The sequence below is a fragment of the Capra hircus genome, chromosome 5 (assembly GCF_001704415.2).
Source record: "Capra hircus breed San Clemente chromosome 5, ASM170441v1, whole genome shotgun sequence".
Taxonomy (NCBI): domain Eukaryota; kingdom Metazoa; phylum Chordata; class Mammalia; order Artiodactyla; family Bovidae; genus Capra; species Capra hircus.
In genome coordinates, this window is record NC_030812.1 from 96,286,683 (window position 1) to 96,304,738 (window position 18,056).

Genomic DNA, 18,056 nt, shown 5'->3' on the forward strand with positions numbered 1-18,056 from the left:
TTGGAAACACTAAGGAAAGCTGACTCACTTCCTTTTTAGGATATGAGAAAAAATATTTAGTTGAGACTGCCAATGTAATTGAAAAAAATTAATAGCTTTGATTTTGCTTTGCCAATTTCCTTGATTTAGTGTATATTTTCTTTAAATTTACTTAGTTACTATACATGAATATGATCATTTCTCCCAAGTAATCAAAAGTGAAATGTTAAATATCCATTGGTTTGAATTTAGATTTATGTATTGGACTGAATGGGGTGGAAAACCTAAAATAGACAGAGCTGCCATGGATGGAAGTGAACGTACTACGCTAGTTCCCAATGTGGGACGAGCAAACGGCTTAACCATTGATTATGCTAAAAGGAGGCTTTATTGGACAGACCTGGACACCAACTTAATAGAGTCTTCAAATATGCTTGGTAAGCTGTATTCTTTTTTTTGTTGTTGTTCAGAGGGATAGTATATAATCCTTTCTGTGAAAAAAATCAGTGGCTGCTGTTTACCATAGGTTAGATACGATACTGTTAATAAAACTTCATATAAATGTCTAGGTTCATCCTCTGTCTCACATTGTATCCTATTTAATAGTGGGCCAAGGGCTTGGATTCATATCTCTTTAATATGTGGAAATTTCATTACTGTTGGGCTTAAAATGAAATTTATAACTCCCTGGATATTTCTGAAGTGACTTTTTGTAGCAGTAAAATAAATATATACATTTCCATCTTTTTATGGAAGGAAAGAGAGTTGAACTGTAGACCTTTATGGAGGGAAATAAGACCACAGTCAAAATAGACCATCTACATGAGTTTAAACAAACTCAGTGATTTTTAAAACAAAACAATATTAGTTTGAGTTGTGGGGTCAGACTGCAGATGGATTGATTTCAGAAGACTTGTCTGGTTTAAGAATTGCTTTTGAAGGAATTTTTCTACTTTAAATTGCTTACAAAAGTAATGTTTTAAATGTTACCTTTTCTTTTTCTTTGCCAACAAGACTCACTTTTTCACATATTACATCTTTCTGCGTCTCCCCTGTCTGCTGCCTTTCTGAAAACAGGACTCAACCGTGAAGTTATAGCAGATGACTTGCCTCATCCTTTTGGCTTAACTCAGTACCAAGATTACATCTACTGGACGGACTGGAGCCGACGCAGCATTGAGCGTGCCAACAAAACTAGTGGCCAAAACCGCACCATCATTCAAGGCCACTTGGATTATGTGATGGACATCCTCGTGTTTCACTCCTCACGGCAGGCAGGATGGAACGAGTGTGCTTCCAGCAACGGGCACTGCTCCCACCTCTGCTTGGCTGTGCCAGTTGGAGGTTTCGTTTGTGGATGCCCTGCCCACTACTCTCTGAATGCTGACAACAGGACTTGCAGTGGTAAGCTGCATTCCCCTCCTCAATGCAAACTAAAGTTAGAGAAGGAAGCGCGCTTTTGAAAACACTGTAGTTCATATTCTTTCTAGAGGGAGAAGTTGTCAAAGTCCAGAGTTGATCATTTGTTTGTATAAAAGAGAAGGACTAAAAGTGAAAAAGTGCAAGTTTTTCAGTAATAACTGGTTGATGTTATGGAAAAATTGATATTATAGGAAAAGTAAGTATTTTGTCCTTGGGGATTAAACATGAATAGCAAAATTTGCATAGCTTCTTTGAGAGAACATGCACGTGTACTAGACATAATTCATATTTATTCATGTGAGGGAAGAAAAGAACAGTACAAATAGTACAACAAAGAGACTCTACAAAATATAATATGCTTATCCTTTGAAATTCACAGAATAGGTGAAAGATGAAAAATGTAAGTGTACAAGAGGCCAGGCTTATGAGTAAATGTAGCCAGTATGAAACAATAGTAAGTAGATGGAGAGGCAAGCTAGAGAGCACAGGCTCTGAACACAGTGAGTGCTTGCCACCTTATTCCAGCTAATGGTAGCAGGTCGTCTCATCTAGCCCATGAATCTGGGTTCACACACACACTCTGCTTGGAATGCCAGGACACAGTGTATGACAAAACATTGTTGGCTTGGGGAATCCTGATGTATGACTCACATGTGTGTGAACGTCCATGTCTTTTGGATACACAAGAACAAATTAGAAATTGGTCGATACGATAAAGAAATAGAGAATTAGATCAGGAAAAGTAGATTTGTAGGAGAAAGGTAGGGTATGGTTCACTATGTTAGAAGGTAACAATTGCTGTAGGATATTGGATATAATGAATGACTGAAATTACTTTATTCTGTGCCTGAAAGTATAGAAGGTCACATAGGCAAGGATTTAATGTGTTCTCACACAAGGCTTAGTTCTGAGAAAGAAAGAACATCAATTTATAGTTGAATGATTTGGAGTCTCTGTCACACATTAGTTTGTGTTTACTTAAAGCAAGTCAGAGATTTTTTTAAGCCTTTTGATTTTTCTTATTTGGACAGTGGGAATAGTAATAGTAACTACCTTGTAGGATTGCTGTGAAAATTGAATAAAGTATAGCATGATTTGATTGTAGGATTGCTGTGAAAATTGAATAAAGTATAGCATGATTTGATTGCTCTGGAGACTGTATTTGAGGAGGAAAATAAGTGGGAGCAGCTAAGTCAGTCAGACTGCTGTGATAACGCAGGTCAGTTTGAACTGAAGTGGTGGAAGTTGTAGAGAGATGTTGATGGATTCAGGATGTATTTTGAATGAACGAAACTTGGTAGTGGATTGTATATGAAGAAGGAGAAGAGGGAGGAAGCAGGATGATGCCTAGATTTTTGATTTGAACAGTTGATAATAAATGGGAAAGATTAATTTTCAAGAACAATTAAAAAGTAATTTTAGTCAGGTTTATGTGGATTTTCCTGTGGGAAATAGAAACATTAAATAGGTAATTAGATAGAGGAATCTCTAGCTCAGAGAAGAAGGGGGCATAAGTTTTAGAAATGCCAGCAAGTATTTAAAATGGACACTTAGGGAGAAGGTGTATACCTGGCGGTAGTTTGAGCATTCTTTTGCATTGCCTTTCTTTGGAATTGGAATGAAAACTGACCTTTTCCAGTCCTGTGGACACAGCTGAGTTTTCCAAACATGAGGGCATATTGAGTGCAGCACTTTCACAGCATCATCTTTCAGGATTTGAAATAGCTCAGCTGGAATTCCATCACCGCCTCTAGCTTTGTTCGTAGTGATGCTTTCTAAGGCCCACTTGACTTCCCATTCCAAGATGTCTGGCTCTAGATTAGTGATCACATCATCATGATTATCTGGGTCGTGAAGATCTTTTTTGTACAGTTCTTCCCATGTATTCTTGCCACCTCTTCTTAATATCTTCTGCTTCTGTTAGGTCCATACCATTTCTGTCCTTTATCGAGCCCATCTTTGCATGAAATGTTCCCTTGATATCTCTAATTTTCTTGAAGAGATCTCTAGTCTTTTCCATTCTGCTGTTTTCCTCTATTTCTTTGTATTGATCACTGAAGAAGGCTTTCTTATCTCTTCTTGGTATTCTTTGGAACTCTGCATTCAGATGCTTATATCTTTCCTTTTCTCCTTTGCTTTTGGCTTCTCTTCTTTTCACAGCTATTTGTAAGGCCTCCCCAGACAGCCATTTTGCTTTTTTGCATTTCTTTTCCATGGGGATGGTCTTGATCCCTGTCTCCTGTACAGTGTCACGAACCTCACTCCATAGTTCATCAGGTGCTCTATCAAATCTAATCCCTTGAATCTATTTCTCACTTCCACTGTATAATCATAAGGGATTTGATTTAGGTCATACCTGAATGGTCTAGTGGTTTTCCCTACTTTCTTCAATTTAAGTCTGAATTTGGTAATAAGGAGTTCATGATCTGAGCCACAGTCAGCTCCTGGTGTTGTTTTGGTTGACTGTATAGAGCTTCTCCATCTTTGGCTGCAAAGAATATAATCAGTCTGATTTTGGTGTTGACTATCTGGTGATGTCCATGTGTAGAGTCTTCTCTTGTGTTGTTGGAAGAGGGTGTTTGCTATGACCATTGCATTGTCTTGGCAAAACTCTATTAGTCTGTGCCCTGCTTCATTCTGTACTCCAAGGCCAAATTTGCCTGTTACTCCAGGTGTTTCTTGACTTCCTACTTTTGCATTCCAGTCCCCTATAATGAAAAGGACATCTTTTTTGGGTGTTAGTTCTAAAAGATCTTGTAGGTCTTCATAAAACCGTTCAACTTCAGCTTCTTCAGCGTTACTGGTTGGGGCATAGACTTGGATAACTGTGATATTGAATGGTTTGCCTTGGAGACGAACAGAGATCATTCTGTCGTGTTTGAGATTGCATCCAAGTACTTCATTTTGGACTCTTTTGTTGACCATAATGGCTGTTTCATTCTCCAAGCCAGAGTTCAGCAATACGTGAACCGTGAACTCCCTGATGTTCAAGCTGGTTTTAGAAAAGGCAGAGGAACCAGAGATCAAATTGCCAACATCCATTGGATCATGGAAAAAGCAAGAGAGTTCCAGAAAAACATCTATTTCTGCTTTATTGACTATGCCAAAGCCTTTGACTGTGTGGATCACAATAAACTGTGGAAAATTCTGAAAGAGATGGAAATACCAGACCACCTAACCTGCCTCTTGAGAAATCTGTATGCAGGTCAGGAAGCAACAGTTAGAACTGGACAAGGAACAACAGATTGGTTCCAAATAGGAAAAGGAGTACATCAAGGCTGTGTATTGTTACCCTGCTTATTTAACTTCTATGCAGAGTACATCATGAGAAACGCTGGACTGGAAGAAGCACAAGCTGGAATCAAGATTGCTGGGAGAAATATCAATAACCTCAGATATGCAGATGACACCACCCTTATGGCAGAAAGTGAAGAGGAGCTAAAAAGCCTCTTGATGAAAGTGAAAGAGGAGAGTGAAACAGTTGGCTTAAAGCTCAGCATTCAGAAAACGAAGATCATGGCATCTGGTCTCATCACTTCATGGGAAATAGATGGGGAAACAGTAGAAACAGTGTCAGACTTTTATTTTTTGGGGCTCAAAATCACTGCAGATGGTGACTGCAGCCATGAAATTAAAAGACACTTACTCCTTGGAAGAAAAGTTATGACCAACCTAGATAGCATATTGAAAAGCAGAGACATTACTTTGCCGACTAAGGTCCGTCTAGTCAAGGCTATGGTTTTTCCAGTAGTCATGTATGGATGTGAGAGTTGGACTGTGAAGAAGGCTGAACGCCGAAGAATTGATACATTTGAACTGTGGTGTTGGAGAAGAGTCTTGAGAGTCCCTTGGACTGCAAGGAGATCCAACCAGTCCATTTTGAAGGAGATCAACCTTGGGATTTCTTTGGAAGGAATGATGCTAAATCTGAAGCTCCAGTACTTTGGCCACCTCATGCGAAGAGTTGACTCATTGGAAAAGACTCTGATGCTGGGAGAGATTGGGGGCCAGGAGGAGAAGGAGACGACAGAGGATGAGATGGCTGGACAGCATCATGGACTCGATGGACGTGAATCTGAGTGAACTCCGGGAGATGGTGATGGACAGGGAGGCCTGGCGTGCTGCAATTCATGGGGTCGCAAAGAGTCGGACACGAATGAGTGACTGAACTGAACTGTATACCTGGCCATCAGCAAACCTTTTCTTTAATGAGCCAGGGAGTGAATATTTAGGCTTCGTGAAGCCTATGGTCTCTCACACACCTCTTCAGCCCTGTCCACTGTGACGTGAAAGCAGCCACAGATGATGTGGTTTTAAACTTGGATGAGTTCTGATAAACTTTTTTTATAAAAACAGGCAGCAGGCCAGATTTTCCTTGTGGGCCATAGTTTGCCAGTTCCTGGTCTGGAGAAAAGGAGGGGTCTGGTAACCTCAGGAGCTCTGCTGGAGGAGGGAAAGTTCACAGTAGACATTGTAGAGCAGCAGCCAGAGAAGCCAAAGGATAGGACCCAGAAGGTGGGAGAGAGGACTGTTTCAGAGTAGGACCGTGTTGTAATTGCTGCTGAGAGGTTGAGTAAGGTGAGGCCTAAAATATCCACTGGATATTTGGGCAAGATGGTTAATAATCCTGAAAGAACATAATTTCAGGAAAGTAACAGTGAAAGATAGAAATAGATCAACAAGTGAATGGAGCACAGAAAGGGGATAATAGTGTATATGTCATGTAGACTTTTTTTTTTTTTTTTTAAAGGAGTTTGACTTTGGAAGGAGAAAATAGGGGTAAGAAGTGATGGAGGATGGAGATAGAAGAATATGGAAAGGCCTTTCAAGGTCATTGTTTGGGATGTTTATACCAGTGTGTTCTAGGTGGTAAATGAAGGTTATGAGAAATCACTGCTGAGTGTCCCTGATGTCTGTCTTGGGCTGTTTCTGAGATGATCAGCAGTGTTTCCAGAGGCTTCCTGTCCATGTATTCTTTTTTTGTAACGTGTATTATTAAATATTTGTGCAGAGGTGTATTAAATCCCAAAGGAGATTACAAGAGAAGTTTAACACAAAGTACTTGCCCTCAGAAAGTTTTCTAACGTTGTGTTGTTTACTCCTGGACCTGTGTTTCAAAAGCTAAATCAGATCATGGCCTTTCTCTGCTCAAAAGCTCCTATTTCACGAGGAGTGAAAAGCTCGTTCTTCTAATGACCTACAAGTTCTTGCACGATTTCCTTCGCAGCGTCCCCACCGCCTTGCTTCTCTGACGGCAGCTTTTACTGTGCTTTCTCTCTCCATGGCAGTCACGCTAGCCTCAGTGCTCTTTTCACAGGTGCCAGTGACTGCTGCTTCGGGACTGTGGTACTGTGTAGCTCCTCTGCTTGGAGTGTTTTCCTGCAGATATTTGCATGCATATACTTCGCCTCCATGTCTTGACTTAATCGTGACCTCCCCAGAGAGACCTAATCTGCCCTATTTAAAGTTTCAAGTCCTCCTTCCACCCTGTCTCGCGTTGCCAGTCCCCCTTATCTGCAGTTTTTTTTCCCATGACTCTTAATACTCTCCGGTATACTGTAATTCATTACTTATATATACTATAGCACCTTTATTATGTTTATTACTTACTGTCTGTTTATTGAAATGTAAACTCCAGGAAGCAATTTTTTTTTTTCCTGTGTTTTTAACTGATGTATATCTGTGGTGCCTAAAATAGTTTTCAGTAAATAATAGTCATTCAAGAAATCATTGTTCAGTAGAAGAATGAAGAAGCAAGACAGGATTTGGAAAAACAGGTGCTTTTCCATTCAGCAGCTTTGTGACCTGGGAACAGTTTCTTAACCTTTCTTTAAAAATTAGTTAACTATCCTATTTGCTCACCTGTAAAGTGGAATAATTTGGGGGACTAGAAGACATCTAGTATGATGTGTGGCATGTTGGAGGTTCTAAATGAATGCTTGTTTCTTTTTTTCCCCCAGTTCTTGGAAAAAATTTTGTTTTCTTTCAAAATCATGGCTACAGGGCTCTCCTTAATGATGTCATCTCATGCTTTTTCTTCATTTGTTTACTCGTGTATTCTTTCAGTGAATATTTACTGAACAGCTAATCCACACTGGGCATTATTTGAGCCAATGAAGAATGTATTGCTGAATGAAACAGACATTAATCCCTGCCCTTGTGGAGGTTACGTTCCATCAGGATAGATAATGAACTAAATAAGTAAACTGTATCATGAGGTAGATGGAGATGAGTGTTATGGAGAAAATTATGAGCAGGAAAGGGTGCGTAGGAGGATCTTGATGTTAAATAGGATCACGAGAGAAGTCCTGGCATAAAAGTGACACTATGTCAGGTACTGAGGGAGGTGAGGAAATGAGCTTTGCTGGCTCTCTGGGAGAAGACCTGTCAAGCACAGGGGAACATGTCTGGCATGTTGGAGAAACACCTGGGGGCCAGTGTCTCTGGAACAGAGTGTAAAGGGATTAAGTCAGAGAGGAAGCAGGAGGCCACATTGTGTAATCCTGTGTTCAGTACTGAAGCAGTTGGCCTCTGTGGCATCTTTGTGCAGATTGAGAAAAGGTGTTTCCTCTGGGCACATGCAGCTGCACAGGTGCGGCCTGGACTTAAGTCCGCTTGAGGCCTTTGGCACAGCTCAGACATAGCACAGTCCATCGTGGTGGGCTTGGGCTGGTCACTTACAATGTTCTTATACCAGAGTGATACCTTTCTTTAAGCTTTAGACGAACACTTGTGTCTTTGGAGGAGAGCTGAAAAGCTCCTGCCTGCTTACACCTTCTCCTCCAGCTTCTGCATGTGGGAGTGCAACACTGAGACAGCCCGACAGGACCGTTTTGAAGCCTTCTGCAAGAGACGAGGGGGTGGTGGTTAGAGGTGACATAAATTAGCATGGGTTTAGGCTTACAGAACTGCATATTCTTTGTCCCTTTTGTAAATAAGTCAAAACATCGGCTTCCTCCTGGAACTATTTAGCCAACTGTAATTAATGTCATCCATAGACTTTTTGAAATGAGTATTTGTTTGGAGCCATATTTGGCTTTGTCATCATCTATGTTTCTAGAACACCTAATCGTGAAAGCTTACTAAAGGTTTTACTAAAGGTTAAAATTTGACTCAAAGAAAGAAAAAAACAGTACAAAGTGAAACATAACTAGGAGCCCAATATATATTTGATTAATTATTTCCCAGGCAGGAAAATTAGGCAGCTAAAACTATGGGGTCTTTCTTCTGAGTTTCATTGTATGTCTTAATATGCTATTTTGTTGGAAGCTTACTATCAGGACCTTTTTTTTTTTTTTTCTATTTTCTTGATTTATAAGGAAGTAGTACTGCCAAAAAATAATTATTATTTTTTTTTAATGGGAGACTTGTTAACTACTCTGTTGTGACATGTATTCTTACTAATTAAGGTGTTGGTTGTACTAAAATTGCTGAAAGTTGTTAAATCAGTATGCTGTGGACTCTACACAATGGAGAGTTCAGTGGAGTCACTGAAATATTTTCTAAATCTTCCAAGCTAGGTGTGGACTTTGAGCCAGTGGGTAACTTAAAGCAGAATTTCGGGGTTGTGAATACCAAGTTTCTTTGTGAGAAGCAATGATTTCTTCAAGATTTAAACTGATGTACATTTGGGTGTAGGTGTAACACTGTGAAGAATGGGGTTTAGGAGGAGATAAAGCAAGGAGTTCTGTTTTGGCCATTTGTGTTTATATCCCTGATAAGGACAAAATTCTGCTGGATTTAGGTGATGACTGACCAACAAGAGAAGAGTGTATAATTTGGGGTTTTAAAGAAGATTTTAAAAAAGACTCTTAGACTTTGAAGTTTTTGGTAGCGTTGTCAGATGGTGTTCCTTTCTAGATACTCTCCTCCTTAAAGATGACTGCATAGTAATCAGAGGCCTAGTCCTGGGGACAGGGAAATGTCTCGGCGGCATTTCCCTGTTTCATAGACTTCAGGCATCAACTAGTGTGTGACTTTATTTTTTTTTTTTAATGGTTCCCTCTCCTTGCAACCATTACATCCCCACAGTGTAAAACAAAGCCTATATATCTACAACCCATGAGGGTTTGTTTCATTCGTACTAACACCACATTTATTATTGCCACTATTGATAATAAGCAATAGCTATTTTTACTTGACATTTATATAATGTCTTATAGTTTTTTTGTTCAGGTATTGTACAATTGGGGCTTCCCTGGTGGCTCAGTAGTAAAGAATCCTACTGCCAGTGCTGGAGATGTGGGTCCAGTCCCTGGGTGAGGAAGATCCTCTGGAGAAGGAAATTGCAACCCACTCCAGTATTCTTGCCTGGAGAATCCCATGGAGAGGAGCCTGGCGGGCTACAGTCCTTGAGGTTGTAAAAGAGGCATGACTTTGTGACTAAACAACAAGAACATTGTACAATTGACATGATACCTTACCTTTTTATTTTTACTCGTGTTATAAAATTCTTACAGCAACTCAGTGAGCAGGACAGCATAACCATAACCTAGTTGAGTAAATTTCGACCCCAAGAGGTTGAAGGCTGTAGTTAAGATCAAGTGACTAAATTATGTGAGAACTGAGACTAAAACCACTATTGAAGTCTCTTTTTTGACCTGTGGAGACCCAGACTTCCTTTCACCCACAAGAATAGATGAGGGAGGAGTTAGGATTATTTACTTGGTAGACAGGGGAATTTTGTTTGTCAAATGCTTCATTGAAATCAGGTGTCCTGTGATGATGCCACTGTGGACATTGGACAGAGAAAAACTGGCTAGTTGGCTGTGTCGTAGCGTAAAATTCATAACTGGTTTAGTATCCAGAGTGTGATCAGTGTTTCCTCTAAGAGTTCTGAAGGCATTCCAAAGGGCTTTGTCTCATACAGGTCTTCAACATACATGTCTGTTTTTGTGAGATACAGACAACAGACCAATCAAATCTTTGAGTGATCTGAGACTTAGGATAACTGTTTCATATTTGCTTTCTTCTCTCTTTAAGCTCCAACTACTTTCCTGCTCTTCAGTCAGAAGAGCGCCATCAACCGCATGGTGATTGATGAACAGCAGAGCCCTGACATCATCCTTCCTATCCACAGCCTTCGGAATGTCCGGGCCATTGACTATGACCCCCTGGACAAGCAACTCTATTGGATTGACTCAAGACAAAACATGATCCGAAAAGCACAAGAAGATGGCAGCCAGGTAATCCAGGGCTCAGTTCAAAATCCGGTTCTTCTGTGTAGTTATTGGACCAACTAGCCATCCTAGTCTACTTATGCAATGACTCTGCTTGTGTGTGTGTGTAAAGCTGGAATTCTGAACCTGGCAGCACTTTTTCTCTCCTAAATGATCTTTGAGTAAACAGTTGTTTGCTAGTGCTATTGAAATGAAGATTGTATTGTATTAAAATAACTTCTGCTCATATATTAGAATGACTTTGTCAGTCCACGCATATCCATTTATATTCCATTTTATATTTTGTTTCGTTTACATGGAGTGTTGGAAACTTTGAAAGCAAACAGACCCTTGGTTCTAATCTCAGCTCTGTCACTCACTAGGATTCTTACGAATCTTTAGGTGAAAAGAATGTAAAGCATATAGCCCATTACCTATTACACAATAGGTACTCTATAAATAGTAGTTCTTTTACTAGTAACTATCATTTAAAAGTTTCAGAGAATGGGAAACATAAAACACAATCTCAGTAAAATTAAAAGCATCTAAGATATGTTGTTATTAATCTAATGGTTTTTGGTTTTGTTTTTGTTTTGGTAAATATTACTTGGTGACTGTGGCATAGGAATGAAAGTATTATCAACACATCTTATCTGTGCTTACATTCTAATCATGAGTCACACACCACTGTCCATAATTTGCTTTCTTTTTGTGTCCAGGCAGTATTATACCAGGATCACTATAAATAATTATTTATCATCTTCCTTGTAGCATTAATGTTGTTAGATTTTTAATGTATGAAAATTAGATTGCTAGTTTTTTTTTTATATCTGATCTGACCAAAAAAAGAGCGAGGAGATAATGTATTTAGGTCTGCTGAGAGATAATTCAAGGTATAGTTATAGCTGTATATTACAGATGCAGTTTACACTGTGTAGGTCAGGACTGATTGGCTGATAACTAGTTGATAGAAATTGTAACTGTTGTTTTATAGCCAAGGACGTAGCAAATAAATGAGACAGCCTCAGTAAGGAGTGTTACCTTGGAGATGCTGAGTAAATAAACTACCATTTATTCAGATAAAACAGATGAACAGTGCCTGGTGTGTTTTTTTTTTCTTAATTGTTTTGAGGGGGTAGATTTGAGGATTAGAGGACATGACTGATAGATGTGGTTTGTAGCCCTGACTAACTGCTGTTGTCTCTAGAGCAGAGATTCTCAACTATGCACTATTAACATTTTTGGCTGGATAATTCTGTGTGGGGGAGGTCTGACCTATATATCACATTTTAGCAAGGCTGAAGAATGTTCAGCAAGGCTTCCCTGACGGCTCAGCAGTTAAAGAATCCACCCCTGCAATGCAGGAGACACAGATTCCATCCCTGGGTCGGGTAGATCCCCTGGTGAAGGAAATGGCAGCCCGTTCTAGTATTCTTGCCTGAAAAATCCCATGGGCTGAGGAGCCTGGCGGGCTACAGTCCAAAAGGATTGCAAAGAGTTGGACATGACTGACTAAGCACGCATGCACTGGCCTCTGCCCCTTTAAAAGCCAGTTATACCCCCATAGGTGTAGCAGTCAGAAATGTCTCCAGACATTGACCAATGCCCCTGGTAGGTGGTGGTTTAGTTGCAAAGTCGGACTGTAGCCTGTCAGGCTCCTCTGTCCATGGGATTCTCCAGACAAGAATACTGGAGTGGGTTGCCATTTCCTTCTCCAGGGGCACTTGCAAATGCAGAATTGCTCCTGGTTGAGCACCACTGCTTTAGAGCCTTTCTAGAGTGTTCTTCTAGCCACAGCTGTCTCGAGTTTATAGGAACAGCTGCCACCTTCTCACTCCTGTGTCTCATCAATGCACTGTCATGTTCTTAGAGCAACTAAAACAGCCTCTATCACTCTTCTGCTTTATGTCATAATAACCAAGGGAACATTTGAAATGCGCACTAAGAAATGTCCCTTGAAACTTAAGACTTCCACTCAGGTGTGTGACCACGTGCGTGTTAGTATTGTGAGTGATCTCAGGGCTGTCTGGCTTGGAGTCTCATGTTCTGTGTATGTTTCTTTTTCCCTCCTTAGGGCTTTACTGTGGTTGTGAGCTCAGTTCCGAATCAGAACCTAGAAATCCAGCCCTATGACCTCAGCATTGATATTTATAGCCGCTACATCTATTGGACTTGCGAGGCCACCAATGTCATTAATGTAACGAGATTAGATGGGAGATCAATTGGAGTGGTGCTAAAGGGCGAGCAAGACAGACCTCGAGCCATTGTGGTAAACCCAGAAAAAGGGTATGTTACCAAGGGGGAGTCGGAAACCCTCATCAGCCTTCCTGTTGATCCCATTTATGTTCTTGCTTTCTCTGTTTTTCTGCCTAGAATGTCTTTCCTTAGTCACTACTGCTTTATCTGCCATTTCTACCCATACCTCCAGAACTGTTGGAACTATGTCATCCTCCAGTAATTTCCCCTTGATCTCCCCTGTGCCCCCCTCCCCCAAATGTGACGTCCTCCTCTCTTATATGCCCATTAGTCTTTATCTGTGCCTCTTCAGTCCTTTCCAGTTTACCTTATACTTGATTATTTTCAGGCTTGTATTTTCTCGGCTTTAGATTCCTTTATGATAAGAACTAGTATGTCTTTAATACAGAGCTAACTAGTATGTCTTTAATACAGAGCTTTGCATTCAGTTAATAGTACTTAATTGAGTATGAATGAATGATAAGGAATTCAGCAAGGAAAGTAGCTTACTTCAGAAGAGTTACAGGCAAGAGATGAACTGAAGAAGTTAAATATAAGAAATAATTCACATATGACTTATTTTCAGTTATGAAATGGGCTAGAAAAGAAATTTAAAAGTTTGGGTCCAAATCTGATTACTGCTATATCTTTCATTTATCGTATTATTCCAAAAGCATAAGGGTGCCTGTGTCTAACATTTTGCTCTATTAATTCCTGAAAGTTAACTCTCTAAGAACTTCTGTGCAACCTTTGTTACTGTTTTTGAAATTAAGAAATGTATTCCATGATCTTTTAAAAAACTCTAAAACCTTAAAAAATGACAATATTATTCTACTTCCTTTTGTCTTAACAGAAATATTCTCATTTTGTGTGGTTTCTTACTTCAGTAAACTTAGAGTTTCCTCCTTTCTTTTCAGGTATATGTATTTTACCAATCTTCAGGAAAGGTCTCCCAAAATTGAACGAGCTGCTTTAGATGGAACAGAACGGGAGGTCCTCTTTTTCAGTGGTTTAAGTAAACCAATTGCTTTAGCTCTTGATAGCAGATTGGGCAAACTCTTTTGGGCTGATTCAGATCTCCGGCGAATTGAAAGCAGTGATCTTTCAGGTAACCAAGAAATATTATTTCTGTTTCAATAATTGAGATGATTCACTGATAGCATTTGTATTTTCCTTCTGTTGTACACATTTCTTTACAGTTCTATTCGCTAAGAGTAGTCAGCAGCAAGTTGGTTGGGAAGCACTTTTTCTTTAACCATCAAAATGCTTACTCCCATCTGTTATCTAATAACTTGCCAATTTTCTTGATTTGGGCTCTGTAAATAGTATGTTTCGAATGCATCTCTTCTCTTTTTCTAATTCTTCCACTCTGCTTTTCTTCTCATCATCTATGGCCTGAATTCTAGCCTATGATTAGTCTCCTCCCTGTTGATTTTTTCTCCCTGGAAGTTTACACACTGTTCCTAAATTAATTTTCCAAAGCATGGTTTCTAATCATGTCACTGCCATACTGAAAAAACCCTCCAGGGTAGTCTCATAACCCAAAGAAAAAAAGTTTGGTTGAATGCTTACATTGGTATTTGTCTTTCACAAACTCATCATAAATGCAAATGAGCTTAACATTCTTGATGTGTTTTAATGAAATTAAATAATTTATTGATCTTCAAATGTACTTTTTCATTTCTCTGCGATCCTCTGTTTACAATCACAGTTGTTCCCATACCCCCAGTTTCTGAAGTCCAGATACTCTGTGTGGCCTTACTGGTGATCAAGGAAATGAAATTAAAATAATACACTATATGAGAGCCATAAAATGTAAAGTTGACTATTCCCAGCATTGGCCAGAAAGGTAACAAGTGGCATGCTCTCATATACTTTTGTGAAGTGAAATTGGTAGAACCTTTTCAGAGGGAAAGGTGCCGGTGAATTTCCATTTCAGAGAGCTGTCTTACATACCGAACCAGTTGTACAGGGGTATGTGCTGAGCATTCTTTGTAATATGTACAAAGAATACATGTACAGAAATACATCTGAGTATATTAAGTGTGTGAAATATTAGTCATTCAATAGATGAGGTGTGTAGTGACATAGAAGGATGATTTTTTTAAAATTAAGTTGTGTAATAATGTTATTAAGATTTAGTTTTATTTAAAATTTAAAACTGTTATATATATACAGACACACACAGACACAGACATAAATATATGCCCACGCATTGTATACTATATACACTGGCAGATTGCCTCCAAAAATGCAATATATCCTGTACACAGACATACATGCATATATATATATACACATACATTACACATATATGTATAAACAATTAGTAAACATGTATGTTTGTGTATTCCCTGAAAAATATGTAAGCAAATATATCTTGAGAAAGGTTTAAAAGTTTAGCATGCTAATAATGTTAAGAGTATTTCTATATCATTTAAAGTTTTATATATTTCAATGTATTTGTAATTTTTCAAAAACTAAACAAGTTCTCTCGTCAGGTTCAAAAGACTCCCTTCCGCTATGTTTTCTTTGATTCCAAGCTGTCATGCACACGCCTTGCACAGTATATTCTTTACTTTAATTGATCACCTGTATCTCTTATATCCCATCTTATTTGTTTAATAGTTACTTATATTCATGTCTTAGCCCTTACTAATATGTCAGTGGATTTTTTCCCCTACTTTTCCTTTACTCTTTTTTTCTTCATTTAGGATTTTTTTTCTTTAAATAGAGGTGATGCATGTTCTTTAGACAGTTTAGAAAAGAAAAAAAGAAAATCCAAAACACTATCATTATTGATACTGTAATGAATTAGCTTTCTTTTTTTCTATACCTTTTTTTGTTTGTTTCTCCTCTCTTAATTATGACATGGTTCTAACATACAGAAAGTACAGAATTTCTGCCATCCAACTTAGTCAAATATTAGTGTTTGGCCATATTTGCTTTTGAACCTCCCTTCCTCCTCTCTTGAAAAGACATAGGGAGAATTTGAAGCTCTTGCTTCTCCTTCCCCAATTCTGTTTTCTTTCCTTTTTCTTAAGAGGCAACTTTTGATGTGTTTCTTTGCCATGCATGGTTTGCTCTCTGTGTGTGTATTTTTTACTGTGTATACTGATACAAATTTAAACTTTTTTACTTTTTAAACTTAATATAGTCTCCTGTATTCTTTTCTCACTTGCCTTTTTCAGATATATCAGTTTTGAGATGGTCCCTATTAAGCCACAAATCTGTTAGTTATTTTGCTAAATAGTGGTTTCGTTGTATGATCATTCTGCAGTTTCTCTATTTCTATTCTGCTGTCTAAACTGCTGTTTCCAATTTTTTGCCATTAAAAGCAGTAGTCTGAACCTAGTAGTGGGATTGCCATGTAATGTGGTATGTATATATTCAACTTGAATATATCTGTTCAGACTGCTCTCCAAAGTGATTGTATCAGTTTAAAATCCCCTCCAGAAGTATATGAGTTTTTCCTTTGGTACTTGGTACTGTTAGACTTCTGAATTTTTACCAATCCAATACTTTTAAAGGTATATCTGATTATTAATAGAATACAAATTTTTCTCTTTGCTATTGAAATTAATTTATTGTTCACTCATGTTTCTTCTGTGAATTGCAATTCTTAGTTTTTGCCCATTTTTCTATTACTGATTTCTAGAAATTCTTTATTCAGTGTATTAATGCATTATTAAGTTACATACATTCAGGGAGAATTGTTATGGTTAAAGAATTCAATCTTTTCATTTATGACTGGTGTATCTTTCCATTTAAAAGTCGTATGTAATAATTTTTGGTATATCTTTATACTTGCCTCTATAGAGAAAGATATGTTTTGTATAAATCTTTGCTTGTGATTTATCTTTGCACTCTCCCAGTGGTGTCTTTAGATGAAAAGAAGTCATATTTTTAGTGTTGCACGGCTTATTAAGTTTTCCCTGTATGATTAGTTTCTTTTATGTTATGTTTAAGAAATGTTTGCCTACTGCTTAGTTACAAAGATATTTTCTTGTTTTTTTTTTTCCTAACATTTTTTTTGTTTAACTTGTCTTATTTTAGATCTCTAATCCATTTGGAATTTATTCTTGTGCACAATGTGAGACGGGTTTAATTTTGCTTTCCTTGTGGCTGATTCAGTACCATCTCTTTTGAGAAGACCCTTCTTCCTCTACTCTTTTTTCCTGTTACTTTTGTTGCAGATAAAGTGATTATATTTGTATGAGTATTTCTGGACCCTAATGTTCCCTTGGTCACCTTGTCTTTGTCTTGCCTTAATTTATAGCAGATTTATCTAGCAGTGTTTATCCTTAGTATTTCTTACCTTGATTAGTACTACCTTAATACTTCTTACCAGAGATTACCTTGGCAGTTGTTGACACTTTGCATTTCCATATACATTTTAGAGTCAGCCTCTGAGTTTCCACCAAAAACAGAAACACCTAGTAGAATTCTGAGTGGCCTTGCTTTAAGTTTATAGCAATTTAGGAAAAATTGTTATCTTTATATTAGTCTTCTAAACCATGAACATGGTATATCCCTCCATATATTTAAAACTTTAATTTCCCTTAGTGTTTTGTAATTTTCTCTATCGAGGTTGCCTATCTTTCATTGGAGTTATTCTTTGGTATTTAATGCTGTTGAATGCTAGTGGTAAAGAATATTCTGAATGTTTAATATTTCATTTTCTGGCTGTGGCTGGAATACAGAAATACAGTTTTTCTTTTCTTCTCCTACCCTAGTGCATTGAGTTTGTTCCCAACGATCTTGCTAAATTGTTAATAGAATTTTCTGTGTTACGGAATCATTTGTCTACAAATGAGGAAAGTTTATTTTTTTCTTTTTCAGTCGTTTTTTCCTTGTTGCCTTACTACATTGACTGGGGACCACTCCCCGGTATCCCCCCCCCCACCCCCCGGCCCAGTACAATATTGAACAAAATAATAGAATCTCTAGGTAGTTTTGTTTCATTTTGTATTTGCTTTCCATGATTTGAGGAGAAAGCATTCAATACTTCATTATTAGGTTTTTGCTAAGGTTTTTCTGCAGGTAACTTTTAAAAATCAGATTAAGGAAGTTCTGTTCTTGGCAGAGGAACCAGAAATCAAACTGCCAACATCTGTTGGATCATAGAAAAAACAAGAGAGTTCCAGAAAAACATCTGCTTTATTGACTACATCAAAGTCTGTAACTGTGAATCACAACAAACTGGAAAATTTTTCAAGAGATGGAAATACCAGACCACTTACCTGCCTCCTGAGAAATCTG

General features: G+C 38.2%; 1 protein-coding gene across 3 annotated transcripts in view; it reads left to right on the top strand.

Annotated features, from left to right (window-relative positions):
- The window catches only part of LRP6 (LDL receptor related protein 6), a 170,282-nt gene that overhangs the window by 128,492 nt on the left and 23,734 nt on the right, over positions 1 to 18,056 (top strand). For all 3 annotated transcript variants that reach the window (XM_018048470.1, XM_018048471.1, XM_018048472.1), the window contains 5 exons: positions 232 to 416; positions 1,057 to 1,383; positions 10,384 to 10,586; positions 12,634 to 12,845; positions 13,712 to 13,902. In XM_018048470.1, the coding sequence (XP_017903959.1) occupies positions 232 to 416; positions 1,057 to 1,383; positions 10,384 to 10,586; positions 12,634 to 12,845; positions 13,712 to 13,902 (1,118 nt within the window). The remainder of the gene's footprint in view (positions 1 to 231; positions 417 to 1,056; positions 1,384 to 10,383; positions 10,587 to 12,633; positions 12,846 to 13,711; positions 13,903 to 18,056) is intronic.